The sequence below is a fragment of the Filicampus tigris genome, chromosome 3, assembly GCF_054856515.1.
Source record: "Filicampus tigris isolate MCC_2025a chromosome 3, RoL_Ftig_1.0, whole genome shotgun sequence".
NCBI lineage: Eukaryota > Metazoa > Chordata > Actinopteri > Syngnathiformes > Syngnathidae > Filicampus > Filicampus tigris.
The window spans coordinates 29863889-29880054 of NC_141219.1; the positions used below are offsets into that span (position 1 = coordinate 29863889).

At 41.1% G+C, this 16166-nt stretch overlaps 1 protein-coding gene across 2 annotated transcripts in view; it reads right to left on the reverse strand.

Moving 5' to 3' along the window:
• The window catches only part of ccdc102a (coiled-coil domain containing 102A), a 62371-nt gene that overhangs the window by 1989 nt on the left and 44216 nt on the right, over positions 1 to 16166 (reverse strand). For both annotated transcript variants that reach the window (XM_086026087.1, XM_086026086.1), the window contains 3 exons: positions 11891 to 12100; positions 2275 to 2445; positions 1053 to 1156 (listed from right to left, as the gene is read on the reverse strand). In XM_086026087.1, the coding sequence (XP_085882213.1) occupies positions 1053 to 1156; positions 2275 to 2445; positions 11891 to 12100 (485 nt within the window). The remainder of the gene's footprint in view (positions 1 to 1052; positions 1157 to 2274; positions 2446 to 11890; positions 12101 to 16166) is intronic.

Genomic DNA, 16166 nt, shown 5'->3' on the forward strand with positions numbered 1-16166 from the left:
GAAATTTAATCTGAGGATTTCAAACTTTGGGTGGTTCATCAAAAGATATTGATAATGAAGTTTACTGAAGCAAGCTACCCTTTTATTTTGTCAAATGCTGCTGCCTTTGAAATCCAATTTCAATGTGCCAGTACCTCAATGTACCAGTATTTCAACATGCCAGTACCATTGCTGCGAAGGCCCTTTACAGCTGGTCGCAGCTCAAGTCTTGTTGTGTTTTTTTAGGAGTCAACCCCCATTTTTGTGGAAAATGTTATTGGAAAATGTTACATATTGGATGTTAATCAACTTTCCCCCCCAAAAATTTGGGGGTTATTGATCTGTTTTACCCCGCAATGCATTTAAATGGACGTCAATTATATGCAGATTTTCGCTATTAGCGGGCTGGCCTGGTACCTAGCCCCCACGAATAGCTTCACTATAATACCTTGGTCAAATGCTTTCCAACATGACACTTTAACCACATCTGACAAGAAAAGTACAGTATGTAAGCAGAATGTAATCCAATTTGGAGTTTCAAGAAGCAATAAAAGATTTGTCCCCAGGAGAAAAAAATAGAAGTGTTAGCCTAAAGATATAACGGAGAGCTATCTGTTATTGTCATTTTCCCACTATGTGCTGAATCAAAAATTCATAGAATGGGAGAGGCACGGGTAAAATCTGTGTTTAGTGTTAGTTTAGTTGCTCAGCTGGGTGCCATATTTAGGCTCATAGGTATACTTTCCCTAAATTATCGTGATCTGAACAATGATGCAGAGTATAAACTATAGACAAAATGCATGTCCTTGGTGATTTTTTTAAATCATTTTTTCTTTGAAAGAGCTTGCTTTTTTATTCAAGATCTAGAAAATCAATCAAACGAGAACATTTGATCAGACTTTTTACAGTTTAACAGTTTCGGAATGTCTTAACATTTTGGTAAAGAAAGAAACCTATCTTTTTGTAGTCACCCTCAATCCCATCCAGGAAGTGGATCTACACGTGAGTTGGTGTGTGGGTGTGTGTGTGTGTGGGGGCGCGTCAGTGTGGGTGTGTGCGTGCGTGTGTCTTACCTGGACTGTAAATGTTCCAATTGTACCTGCAGGTTCTCGGTTTGCTCTACTTGTTCATCCAAAGACCTCTGGAGTTTCCTTGTTTGGTTGTTGGACTCATCCAGCTAATGAATACACACATAGTCTTGTGAGTATAAAGAAAAACAACAACAATGACAACAAAACAAAACAAAACAAATATGGAAAGCAATCAAATAGCCCAACAGCACTGAACCTAAGGATCTGGTCAAAAGTAATACTATAACATGTTAACCTGCTTAATACATCTGGGAAACATTTTCTTCTCTTCTAAATAAACTAATATGGCTGTGAATCAACACTGGACTGTTGTCATTGTCTTAGACAATGTTTCACCTCTCATCTGAGCAGGCTTCATCAATTCAAGTCATTTCAGACAGAAAAGAGTGCTGCGGCGCGCTGGTCAGGGATTGGCGGGCGTTTTGCTCCATCACTCTATTGGTCAATATTTAGGAACAAATCGGGGAACAATGTAGGACATGTCACACTATGCAAAAAAATAAAGAAACAAAAAAATAGTATACGCCAGACTTTGTGTCGAGGTCGTGAAGAGTCCTAGACCCCAGATTGTCAGTCTTGGATTATGTCACACCACATGAGGTAACGACATTTCTTACACAACTCATAACTCAAAACATTGGCCATGACAGTGACCGTTTGTCTGCGATGTCTGTCGGGTCCAAATCGGGCTTCAATCATGTTGTCTGAGCTCAACATCTGTTGAACACCCCTGAATACAAGTCACCTGAACCGAAAAGAAGTGTTTCAAACAGTGATGTAATAATAATGTTCATCTTGTCTTCTTATTTGTTAAGTGGGTTTGAGGAAGGCTGTAGTGACAGCCGAAACTGTCAGCACGGTAAGAGAGTTTTCTCTTCACTAAAATAAGAAGATCATTGTCATTGTCGGAAAAAAGAAATTTCAAACCCACTGCTTTAAAGAGTATTTCCAAATGGGCAAGTTGGTTGGGTACAAATACGAATTATCCCAAAACAAATTTGTGGCTAGTGAAAATGTTGAGTCGTTAGGAACCCTGGGAAGCCACTAGCCAAAGTGCCTGGTGAGCAACGTTTATCTCAAGCCATGGCCATGTGCATTGGTTTGGTAATTGGATTTGAAATATTTGGAATAGGGATAACAATTATGACAGTCACTACTCTGCAAAATTAATGATCAAACAACATCACAAAGCTTCAGTTCTTACCTCATCCTCAGCCTGTCCTAATTCTTTCTTCAATTCTTCAACCCGCAGTCGCAGTTTTTTTACTTCAGCTTCATGGCCCTCCACCCTCCTGTTTGCATGGACTAGCTCTACTGACTTGTCCTGGAACTGCTTCTTCAGCTTAGCATGAATGTGACGAAGATCAGCCAAGTCCTGAACACACAAAAACAAACCAAAAGTGAGGCTAATGACAAAATACATCTACTAAAGGAAGGCTTTCTGGGTGGTCAGAAATCATGTCGCCATTCTGAGCAAATAAACAATAAATCAAAACAGAATACCAATGATGAAATTAGGTCATCCATGTAAATGGAAAATGCTTTCTTACCAAAAAGAAACGAATACAATAAAATGAAAAAAAATAATTGTGTAAAAAGTTTATTGATGTTTATGATGTGCAACATACTAAGAAGTGCATGGCGTTTGGAGGAGCCATTTCATGTACATACATGTAAGTCACCAAGTTGACCATTATGTGTCACCATTGTATTTGTTCACAAGTTCACAAACCTATTGTAGTTGGATGTACTCATCAGGTTGCACGTGTGCAAGTAGACAGAGAGAGCAATACATTTTTTTGACCCTCTTTAGTTCACCAACCCAAAGGGGACTATAAGCCGCTACTTTTTTCCTAGGTTTTGAACCAAGCCACTTATATAAAGGTGCAGCTATTTTGTGGATTTTTCTTCGACTGCTAGGGGGGCTCTGACCGGAATTGCAGTACAATTCAATACAATACATTTGCCATAAACAGGATGTGACTGCAGGTGGAGGAGTTTAACAGGCGACGGTGCTATGCACTAGGTTATTGCATTAGGTGGTATGTATAGAGTGACCAGATCCAAACTCAGCAGATGTGGGACAGGGAGTATGCTTGTGGGGGACAATGTGGGACGCAGCTGACGCTTGCGACGGACACCAAAAATGCATATGACACAGCTTGTCAACTGTTCAGTAGCATATAATATAATAAACTGTACCAAAATAACAATTATAGACCTACAAATAAAAACACAGAACACGAATTGCAGTTGAAATGATCTGCATTTACAAAAATACAACACAAACTGCTAGTAAAAAGGTAAATCTCTGAGACATTAATATCAATGTGAAGCCAGAACGTGGCGAATGGGTGGGCCTGGAAAAATCAGGGTGGGCCTGAATATTTTTCTCACTGAGCACAATCCTCCTATCCCGACACATCGTATATTCAAATAAAATGACAAACTGAATAATATGAAGTTCAGATCCTGCTTAGACAATAACAATTATGCCATTCTTAATATTCAATACAATAAAAAAACACAAATTCAAAAATAATTTCATAATAATTTACAAAAAAAATAAGTCTATTTTTTTCATGAACCTCACTGAGTGGGCAGTCTTGTCAATCTGGGTGGGCCTGTGCACACCCAGGCCCACCCATTGCTCCGCCCTTGCAATAGGAGCTCACAATAATGGCTGAAATTAGTCAATCTCATCATATCTTGAGGTCGATGCACTTTAACAATAGTCACACTCACACAATAGAACCTTGTCAAATCTCAAGAGCATGAAGTGCATTAACAATTTACTACAGTAACAAAGGCAATCCAAACAAAGAAAAAGCTACTACAACTACTGCAATTCAAATTATTTTCAAATCAAACAGCCACAGCATAAAACGAAAATAAAACAAGAAGCATTTCAAGAATAGTCATGAGATAACAATACTGTAACTACAATAAATTCAGTTGTAAACAAACGTATCGACCATCGCAGCACTATGCACTTCCAGAAGCAAGGAAAGGACTGATGAAACACTTTAGGTTATGTCCCTCACAACTCAAGTCTTTCAGTTTTCCCCATAACAGCAACAGCAGCCACAAAGTTCACAGAAAGCTTTATCTAACTCGTCTTTCACTGGCTTCACCCACGGACAATGAGTTCCCAGACCTTGATGTAACTGCATTTCATTATCTTTGCAGTCTTCTTACTTTCCTTAGAGTCCTCCATTTTCATTAATGCATCACCAATTACTGGAACGCGTCGCTAAAATGCTTGTTTTTGGTAGGTATATCTTTAAAAACAACAATTGCCTGCATGTGCAGGCAATAGTTGTGATTGACAGCATACCCCTGCCTCTCACAGTCTCGCACGCAGACAGTCACACCCGCCTGAACACCATTAATCACACACACACAGCCCGAGACCTGCCCCCATAATAGCCTCCTGTGTGTTGTCTGCTCTGAGTCCTCACACAGGCGTTTGATAAAAAAAACAACATTTTAGACGCACGTTTGAAAATTGGTGCCTGCCGATCAGACATGCGGGACAGCGAGTCAATTTGCGGGGCGAATCAAAAATCATTAAAATGCGTGACAGTCCCACGCAAATCGGGACATATGGTCACCCTAGGTATGTAGTATGTAGTAGAACAATAAAAGGTGGACATTAACTGTTAAACTGGAGCGGCAGCGCGCAGTGAAATGACGATAAATAATGTTTATCTTCTCTTGAATCTGTTCTGTTTTACTCAGTAAAGTTGCTGCCGTGATAAAAGGCACTGTTAGGAAAGAGTCTGTTCAGGTACATACATGCACATTTACAGTTCAAAATTGTTCTGTGAATTGCAGTAAATATCTAATTTTTCAACATAGAAGACAACTTCATGGATTTCAGTGAAGATGATTAAAGTGACTTGTGATTTCAAACACAGGAGAAATGAAGATAAATAAACACTAGGGGTGGGAATCTATGGGTACCTCACGATACGATACGATTCCGTTGTCATTGGTGCGGACTTCAATGGACATGGTGGTGCAGGAAACAGAAGGGATGAGGAGGTGATGGGCAGGTTTGGTATCCAGGAGAGGAACGCAAAAGGACAGATGGTAGTTGACTTTGCAAAAAGGATGGAAATGGCTATAGTGAATACTTTCTACCAGAAGAGGCAGGGACATAGGGTGACCTATAAGAGTGGTGGTAGGAGCACACAGGTAGACTACATCTTGTGTAGATGGAGTAACCTGAAGGACATCAGTGACTGCAAAGTAGCGGTAGACGAGAGCCAAACAGCATAGGATGGTGGTGTGTGTGATGACTATGGCGGTGAGGAAGATGAAGAGGGCAAAGGCAGAGAAGACGAAATGGTGGAAGCTGAAAAAGGAAGAGTGTCGCAAGACTTTTAGGAAGGAGTTAAAACAGGCTCTGGGTGGTCAGGAGGTGCTTCCAGATGACCGTAAAATGACAGCTAATGTGATCAGGGAGACACATTAGGTGAAGGCCAAACAAGGAGCTTATGATGACTTGTATGCTAGGTTGGGCATTAAGGAGGGGGAGACGGATCCATACCGGTTGGCAAGACAGAGAGACAGAGATGGGAAGGACGTGCAGCAGGTTAGGGTGATTAAGGACAGGGACAAAAGTCTATTGACAGGTGCCAGTAGTGTGATGGGAAGATGGAAAGAGTACTTTGAAGAGCTTATGAACGTGGAAAATGAGAGAGACCAAAGACTAGAAGAGGTGAATGCTGTGGACCAGGAACTAGCAAAGATTAGTCGGGATGAAGTGAGGAGGGCACTGAAGAGGATGAAGAGTGGAAAGGCAGTCGGTCCTGATGATGTACCTGCAGAGGTTTGGAAGGGTCTAGGAGAGGTGGCAGTAGAGTTTCTGACTGGGTTGTTCAACAGGATCTTAGATAGTGAGAAGATGCCTGAGGAATGGAGGAGAATTGTGCTGGTTCCCATTTTTAAGAACAAGGGAGACGTACAGAGTGGTGGCAACTACAGAGGAATAAAGCTGATGAGCCATACAATTAAGTTATGGGAAAGAGTAGTGGAAGCTAGACTAAGGGCAGAAGTGAGCATTTGTGAGCAGCAGTATAGTTTCATGCCAAAAAAAGAGTACTACAGAAGCAGTATTTGCTCTGAGGAAGTTGATAGAGAAGTACAGAGAAGGCCAAACGGAGCTGCATTGTGTTTTTGTAGATCTGGAGAAAGCCTATGACAGGGTGCCCAGAGAGGAACTGTGGTATTGTATGAGGAAGTCTGGAGTGGCACAAAAGTATAAGCGGTGCAGGACATGTATGAGGACTGTAAGACAGTGGTGAGGTGTGCTGTGGGTGTGACAGAGGAGTTCAAGGTGGAGGTGGGACTACATCAGGGATCAGCTCTGAGCCCCTTCTTGTTTTCTATGGTGATAGACAGGCTGACAGACGAGGTCAGACAGGAATCTCCATGGACTATGATGTTTGCAGATGACATTGTGATCTGCAGTGAGAGCAGGGAACAGGTAGAGGAGAAGCTAGAGAGGTAAAGGTTTGTCCTGGAAAGGAGAGGAATGAAGGTTAGCCGCAGTAAGACAGAATACATGTGTGTGAATGAGAGAGACCCAAGTGGAAGAGTGAAGTTACAGGGAGAAGAGATCAAGAAGGTGGAGGAGTTTAAGTACTTAGGGTCAACAGTCCAGAGCAATGGAGAGTGTAGAAAAGAGGTGAAGAAGCGTGTATAGGCAGGTTGGAATGGGTGGAGAAAAGTGACAGGTGTGATAAGATAAGATAAGATAAGATAAGATAAGAATGCCTTTATTGATCCCACAGTGGGGAAATTTTCATTGTTATAGCAGCAAAGATATAGGTCACACAGGGGCGGCGGCATAATGTGGCCATTAATGTATAACATTGACGGCAAACATTTAGGATCAAACCTATGTAGATATACGCAGTAACATGTGTATATACACATGTATATACACACCAACCTACATCTACATAAAAAATATGAGGAACACTCATTTCGGCCTGTACATAGTACAGAGTAAAAAATACTCTAAGTAAGTGACAGTGCTGTAGTGAAATGTAAGGAACAGCATTGGATAAAAATAAAACTAGACTAACAGTAGTGGGGAATGTTGAGTATTGCACGGTATTACAGTAGTGGGGAATATTGGGTATTGCACGATATGAGCTCAGATGCAGGACTGCACAATTGCACTAATGTCCGCCAGTTTGTAGAGACTACACAATGTTCTTGTTAAAGAGTCTGACAGCAGCAGGCAAGAAGGAACGGCGGAATCTCTCCTTTGCACAGCGAGGGTGTAACAGTCTGTCACTGAAGGTGCTGTGGAGTGCTGTTAGGGTGCCCTGGAGGGGGTGGTCCGGGTTGCCCAGCATTGATGACAGCTTGGCCAACATCCTCCTGTCCCCCACAGAGTCCACAGAGTCCAGGGAGCAGCCCAGGACAGAGCCGGCCCTCTTGACCAGTTTGTCCAGCCGCTTCTTGTCCCGGGCCGAAACGCCGCCTGCCCAGGTGACCACTCCCTGGAAGATGACCGATGCAACCACCGAGTCATAAAGGTTCCTGAGGAGTGTCCCCTGAACCCCAAAAGACCTCAGTCTCCTGAGTAGGAAGAGTCTGCTCTGACTCTTCCTATAGAGGGCGTCTGTGTTGTCGCACCAGTCCAGTTTATTGTTCAGATGAACACCCAGGTACTTGTAAGTTGAGACTCTCTCAACATCTGTTCCCCGGATATTCACTGGTGCAGGTGAAGAGCGCTGGCGCCTACCGAAATCCACCACCATTTCTTTGGATTTCCCCGCATTGATCAGGAGGCGGTTCTGCTGGCACCAGTCCACAAAACCCTGAGTAAGTTCTCTGTACTCCCGATCATCTCCGCCTGTGATGAGGCCGACAATCGCAGAGTCGTCAGAGAACTTCTGCAGGTGACAGGTAGGGGTGTTGTAGTTGATGTCCGAGGTGTAGAGGGTGAACAGGAAGGGAGCCAAGACAGTTGCCTGTGGGGCCCCCGTGCTGCAGAGGAGCACGTCAGACACACAGTCCTGTGTCCTCACATACTGTGGCCGGTTTGTGAGGTAGTCCTGGATCCATGTGGTGAGGTGGTGCGCCACCCCCGCCCGCTCCAGCTTGTCTCCCAGTAGGGTGGGCTGGATGGTGTTGAAAGCACTGGAGAAATCAAAGAACATGATCCTCACAGTGCTCCCCGCCTTCTCCAGGTGGGAGAGTGAAGTGTGATGTGTGAGTTTCAGCTAAAATGAAAGGAAAGGTGTACAAAACTGTGGTGAGACCAGCGATGTTGTTTGGTCTTGAGACAGTGTCACTGAGGAAAAGACAGAGCAGAGGCAGAGCTGGAGGTGGCAGGGATGAAGATGCTGAGGTTCTCTCTGGGAGTGACCAGGGAGGATAGGATCAGGAATGAGTACATCAGAGGGACAGCACATGTTAGAGGTTTTGGAGATAAGGTCAGAGAGGCCAGACTGAGATGGTTTGGACATGTCCAGAGGAGAGATAGTGAATATATTGGTAGAAGGATGTTGAGTTTTGAATTGCCAGGCAGGAGGCCTAGGGGAAGACCAAGGAGAAGGTTTATGGATGTAATGAGGGAGGACATGAAGGTAGTTGGTGTGAGAGAAGAGGATGCAGAGGACAGGGTTAGATGGAGGCAATTGATTCGCTGTGGGGACCCCTAAGGGGAAAAGCCGAAAGGAAAAGAAGAAGTGCAGTTTCTTCTCCACCAGTGCATTGTAAATGCTTAATTGCATTAGATGCTACCCCAAAGGAGTATTGTTGATACACTTACATTAGCCTTAATTCAATGTTCATTAGGAATGTAAAGATACATTGCAAGCGTGTCAAGTAGGTCTGCCACAAACTATTATTTTGCAGGTCGACTAATCACCAACAGTAGTCACAATTAGTCAACTAATCAGATTATATGTAAATCGTGGCATAATCGCACAAGGCTTTTATATGACCATCGATAGTTTACAGCTTCAGTTCTTTAAAACCCATTGCGATTTCATCGGCCCACGGGTGGGTTTTTCGTGTGCGGGACATTCGCTATATATAGAACAACTTCGAAGCATTCCCAGGTATGGTATATATGGTTATAAAGATGAGTTTCCGGAGATTCGAATGATGCCAAACGTTATAAGATCTAATCATATTTGCAGGCTCGGCGAGCATTTAAGTCAAACAACAGCAAACACACATAAAATATGGAACTCACCATTTCAGCCTCATAAATGTCCTAGACAATATCATAATCCATAAAAAAAATATCCCATTACGATGACAAGGGTCCAGTAAAAGTATTCCAGTAATATAGGTAGTCCACACCAAGCTTTACATCCATCCATAAAGCCATGTTATTAGCTGCAGCAACCGTTACATATTTCCATCAGATACGTATATTTTGGACATATTTTCCATCATAGGTTGAGTCCGCGTGATCAGACTAACGCAAGGAAGGTATCACCATGTAGGTCTGATTCCTTGTATTTGATTGACACATCACGTAATCCAATAAACTGTTTCTTGTGTCACAAGTTCAACAACAGCCAATGAACAAATTGTGCGTATATAGTACCTATTGATGATTCGTCATTTGTGCCAATGACATAAGATAGCCTCAAGTCGTACTTTTCATTAAAACTCATGATCATTTTTACACGTTGAAGCATTCCAGAATAGCAGCATTTCCCCTACGTATGTGACAATGGTTGCAATTGGGTCACCCAAATGGCACACTTTTGGTTCGCCTGGACCTCTCCTTAGTAAAATTTGTGTAAAATGCTCAATTTCTGTCGTATTATTGTCAATTTGAAATTGAATTGGGGGAGCCTTTGAGCTTCAATCCTGTTTAAGTCCACCACCGTGCTACATAATTTTCCAGGCAGATTTTTTGAAAATAAATAAATAAATAAATAAATAAATAAATAATGATGATGAAAAATAGGCGGACATAAAATTTGCCTTCTTTTCCGTATTCAAACTTCCATAATTCAGTGCCATTAGCACTTAAAAATATTCTGATAGTTGAGGAGAGAAATTCAAAGTGTTATCTTCAAAAAGAGACTAAAACTATGCTGATTCTCCAATTGGTTCAAGTACAGGTTCAAATTTACTTTATGTGCATCTTTTTAGGTGTTCAGGTAAAAATGCCAGGTGGAATTGCAAAGGGTTTTAAGGTATGTATAAAAGAAAAATCAAGACAATTAAGATGAAACTAACTTTCAACTTGTATTACACTTTGCAGCTTGTACCTGCATTACTGACATGTTTATAAATGATGGAGTAATTGAAATTGAAGGTGATACTGTGGCCTGAATTTTTTTTTGTTGTTGTAAATATTTACTGCATTTTAAACCCAAATAAAAACCCAAGTTATGAAATGTATCTCATTTGATGTACATAGACTGACGTGATTAATTCATAACGATACAAAAAATAACAACAGGAAAACAACACAGAATCCAATTTAACTGTTATACATTAATGGCGACATTATGCCGCCGTCCCTGTGTTACCTATATCTTTGCTGCTGTAACACTGAAAATTTCCCCACTGTGGGATCAATAAAGGCCTTCTTATCTTATCTTATCTTATATTTTTATGAAAAATGGCTCGTATTTTTTTTTTAAACCAGCTCCAATTATTGAAAAACGAAAAACACCCCGTTTTTTTGTTTTCAGATTTGCGTACCAAAATTGGAAATGGAATGAATGGAAGGGACACAGACCGATATGGTATGAGAGGGCATAGTATAAGAGCACATAATTGGATGCAACGTGATTTAGATGACCGATGTACTGTTAAAAAATAAAATCGAAAGCTATTAAAGATATCCAGGGCGGCACGGTGGGTGCACTGGTTAGCACGTCCGCCTCACAGTTCAGAGGTCGTGGGTTCGATCCGGCCCCGGCCTCCCTGTGTGGAGTTTGCATGTTCTCCCCGTGCCTGCGTGGGTTTTCTCTGGGTACTCTGGTTTCCTCCCACATTCCAAAAACATGCTTGGTAAGTTGAGTGGACTCTCTAAATTGCCCCTAGGTGTGATTGTGAGTGCGGATGATTGTTCGTCTCTATGTGCCCTGCGATTGGCTGGCAACCAATTCAGGGTGTCCTCCGCCTACTGCCCGAAGATGCTGGGATAGGCTCCAGCACGCCCGCGACCCTTGTGAGGATAAGCGGTATAGATAATGGATAGATGGATAAAGATATCCAAGCTATTAAAGGGTTAATTAGGGGGGGGAAACCTCAAGGGGGGGGGAGAATTGGTCATCTCAAAAAATACAAGACAAAGACTAAAATAAAGAAAAGATATGTCTTTGTTAAAGGTCTGAAAATTGTGGAATCATAATGAAAATGATCTGAAAATGTGGTTCCATCATATCTTTCAAAATAATGCTTAAACTTAAACGACTGAACAAATATATGAACCAAGCATTAAAGGAAGTGTATAAATGTAATTTTTTTGTTGGCTTGACTGTGAAAAAAAATTGTGCAACAAGTTTGTTTCTGGTTACAAAAAAAGCTGGTATGTTTACATGACTAAATTTCACTCTGTGAAGTGATGATTTTGATTGATGAATTTATGTCAGCCGCTGATTTTGTTTTATCAAAAATAGAAGAAAAAAGGCATTAGTGTTGACAAGCTTCGGCCTTACCCAACACCTTTTGAATTGGCTTTGTGTTCCTGTAAAATTATGAAATTTGTCATCTGTAATTTTCTGGGACTGAAGCAAATTGAAGAAAATATATATTTAAAAAAATCTATCAATCTATTTGCTTGAAAGAAAATGTCTAAACTGCCTTTTTTTTACCTTGTTTTTCTCAAACAACTCAGTCTGCATCGCCTTGAGGTCCGTGTCGATTGTTGTTGCAGCCTGGCGGCGTTTCTTAGCTATCTGTTCTTCCAAGTCTTCAGTCTGAGCCCGCAGCTTCTTGTTGTCCCTCTCCAGAGCCAGTTTCTCTGTCTCCAAACGCTCTCTGCGGCCCCATTCTGCTGCATTCTCCACCTGCAACCTTTCCATCTGACAGCCACATATATTTTACTTATTATTTTATAATAAAAAAATAAAAATAAAAAACACACACAAACATTACTTTCACAGGAGTGGTGGGATTGAAAATATATTAGGGATGTCCAAAGTTGCATTTTAATGGGTGTCAATTATACTACAGATATCAAAATTTCTGTTTTGATACCAATACTAATACCCAGTCCTTATCTTCGCCCACGAATAGCGGGGGACATAGGAGGTGCCTTCATTAAGTTTTGAGACTTTTTTCGTACGGCCAGTTATAACCACCTCACAATCTTGTAATTTTGATGTCATTACTATACGTCTAATGAGATAACATACCAATTTTTAGTATTCCATGTTGAAAGAGACAGCTGTGCGTGGACTTCAAGCGAACCCTACTAAACCACGCTCTTCACATCTGACTTTGTGAAGAATGCAGTTGCAATGAGGAGGACAATTTGGAAGCGACACACGCTAAAAAATTTTGCGTGAAGCTTGGAAAGAACACTATGCTCACTTGTGAACTGCTTCAGACTGCTAATGGTTTAACTTGCATGACTATCCGTGTTGCATTGACAGAAAAACGTTAAGCGTGGCAGAGAGTTTGTGAGAGGTGATGAGAGGTGTGGGAGGGGGATGGAAGTCAGAACACCAAAGCTGGTGGGGAAAATTCATACTTTTATGGATAAGGACTGTTGAGTGTCAATAGAGACAATAAGTGTACTGTTTGAAGTCAGTTTTGGAACAGTGCACACAATTATTCATGATGAATTGAACATAGAGAACATTTGCGCTAAATTTGTCCCAAGGCAAAAGGCTGGCGCTCTTCAAATCGTGTCTGTGGCATTTCCACCAGGACAACGCACCAGACCATAAGTCCATCCGTGTATCCAACTATTTGACCAAGATGGGGATCAAGACAGTTTCTCGCCCTCCCTACAGTCTAGACCTTGCTCCCAGTGACTTTTCTTTGTTCACCAAAATCAAGGAAAACATCAGAGGCAGTCGTTCGTATTTGAGGAGATGAAATACGCCGTGACGAGGGTTGTGGAAACGTTCACACAAAAGGACTTCCAGGGCACCATCCGGAAGTTGTTAGAATTATATAACCAGAGGTGGGCACCGCCTATTTCCCGTCTGCATATTTAATTGACCCACGTGGTCCCAGTCAGTCTGAGCCAGCCAAGCGACGTCAAGAATGGACTTAACCTGCACCACGTCACACACAGGTGCCGCACTCCTGACACGCGGCCGAGTAAAAAATAAAAAAATAAATAAAAACAATGTTGTGTACATTGCGGTCCCACAGATGCAATGACATGTGCCCCATATTGTTTTTATTTCACCGATCACCACGTTGTGCGTGTGTGTGTCTGTTGTTTTTGTTTGATATTTTTTCTTTGTTTGGCGGCGTGTCTGCTCGTGCGGCGCCTGTGTGTGATGTGAGGATTACGTTCTCGACGCAGATTGGCTGTCGCTGAGGAGGGATTGACCGGGACCGCGTGGTCAATTAAATTAGCAGGATGGAAGGCGGTGGCGGTTAGGCGATGCCCAGCTCTGGATGTAACAAGTGCATTGCAGCTGGCGGGGAGTACTTTGAAAGGGACTAGAGTTTAGTGCTTGTCCAAGGAAAAAGTGTCCCTACGAAAAAAACACTTATTGAAGGCACCTCATATTAGTGTTGTCGTGATACCAAATTTCTGTTTTGATACCAATACCAATATGTATATCGATACTTTTTGAAAACAGGTTAAACAATCAAATGTCAATATTTTCCTTTATTTTAAAACAGACTTTGGGAACAATAACTTTAATAGTTTTCTCTACTGAATATATTGGCACTTGTTCCTTACAGATAAACTCTGCAACTACCCTATTGCCCTTTGAGCATCTTTGCTGTCCTTTGGGTACTTCATATGCTGTTGAAAGACATCTTGGAGAGTAAGTTGCTTCTGAGTGGGTGGTGTCACCCTTTCTGAGCCAGTAGCACTAGACTTCTGTTGTTGGTGGAGGGAGAAGGTACGGTATTTTAATTAACATGATCATTTTAATTTGAATATCATTGCTTTATTTTACTTGTTCTTATTATTCAAAGAGTTTGTGTTTTGAAACTATACATGAAACATTTAATGGACTAGAACTAGAAAAATTAAATTGAGGCTCATTATATCATCTAGGATAGGATTAGATATTGTGGGCTAATCAAATGTTTTACAAAAACGTGTTTCAATATAATATTTAATTTATATAATGTTTATGCGTTAATTGGTTCTTTAAATATCTTAAGACTGTAATTACATTTTTAAAAACATATTTTTTATGCATTTATTAACCATGGACATGTTAGGGGGTTGAAAGTGTCATTTTGGCGTACCCAACAACTGGCGAGTAGATAGATAGATACATTTCTACTAGACAAACAGATTTTTACCAGACAATACAGTAACATAAAATTGTCATTTGTTAGAATTACTTTTTTATATGTTGGTCTAAATTGATTTTTAATCATAGCAATCTCATTGTGTCTCTTCACAATATTTTATTAAAAAGCTTCTCCACAAGAAAGATATGATGGATTTTACTTTTTTTTTTTTTTTTTAGACCACCGGTCTTCATAAATTAGTAAACAAAAACAAAAATCAATCACATTTAGCGAATAAAACAAACTTCACCCCCTGGACATGTTTTAGCTCTCTGTATGTCGGCTACTGAAAGTTTACGACTGGGCTGGGAGGAGCTTTATACTAATTTCATTGACATTATAGTGCAGTGAACTGGTGAACAACATTATCACCTGTCGGTCTTGACAGAAGTCGTGGAACTACGGAGCCCCTAAGGTGACATGGAAGTAAAAAAAACAACCTTTGCGTTCCATCGCAAAAAACTTTGCGTTCCCTCGCAAAGATTGTGAGATAACGCAAACCTTTTTTCTGCAAGTGAACACTTTTCTTTTTTTTTTTTTAATGCGTGTTTATGTACCTTCGGGTCATTTTCCGGGTAACCAAAAGCAACAAAGGGAGCGTTTTCATCGCGTTTCGAGTTTAATTGAATTACTTTCAAATGCGCTTCAAATACAAAAACATAAAATCAGTTCTTGATATTAAGCACGGTTTCCAAATAAGCGAAAAACATTTGAAGCGAGTGCTAAACAAAAGGGGACACCTCTTGACTGCAAGCAGCATTCCAAGTCCTCCTCCATTTTTCTTGCCATTTCCGACGTACTGTCGTCTCTCAAACAGCCGCGCAATAGAGGCTAGGCTAGCTGCCAAACTGACCCGGAAGTACATAAACACGCATTTGAAACAAAATGCGTTCCGCGCAAAAAACGTTGCGTTATCTCGCAATTTTTGTGAGGGAACGGAAATCTTTGCGAGGGAACGCAAGGTTTTTGCAAGGAAACGCAAAGTTTTACTTTTTTACTTCCATGTGTGTGAGTACAGGTGTGCTTATGGATGTCTGTCTTTGCGTAAATTTTTATGTTGTATTTTGATGTTTTTAATGTACAGCACTTTGAGTTGCATGCTATGTGTGAAAAGTGGTATATAAATAAAATTTGATTGATTGATTGATTGATAATGTTTTGACAAATTTCACATGTTGCCTCCCTTCGCGAGGCAGACTTTGTAGCACGGCTTGCATTGTGGTGCTTCTGTGTTCAGTGGCTCGCCTTTGTCATTCGGTTTGAACTGGAAGTACTTTCACACCATATTTCAGGTCCCAGTTTTATCAGCGAGTACAGGCTTTTCTACAGCTGTTATCTCTGTTCCTCGTTTTCTTCCACCTGCTTTGTCTGCGTGACTTCACTTTCTCTCTCTGCCTGTGAGCATCGTAAGGAGGTGGAGGTGGGCAACTACGTCACACTCGTGCTTAAAGAGACAGGCTCCAATTTACCAATTCAATCATATTCAATAAAATGAAATAAAAGTACCGTTTTAAAAACTCCAGTATTGTATACCTTGCTACCCTACCTCGTGTGTGTGTGTGTGTGTGTGTGTGTGTGTGTGTGTGTGTGTTAAAGCATTGACTATGGAAATTAATTTAAATTTCAGAACGCACTAAAAAAAATGTACTC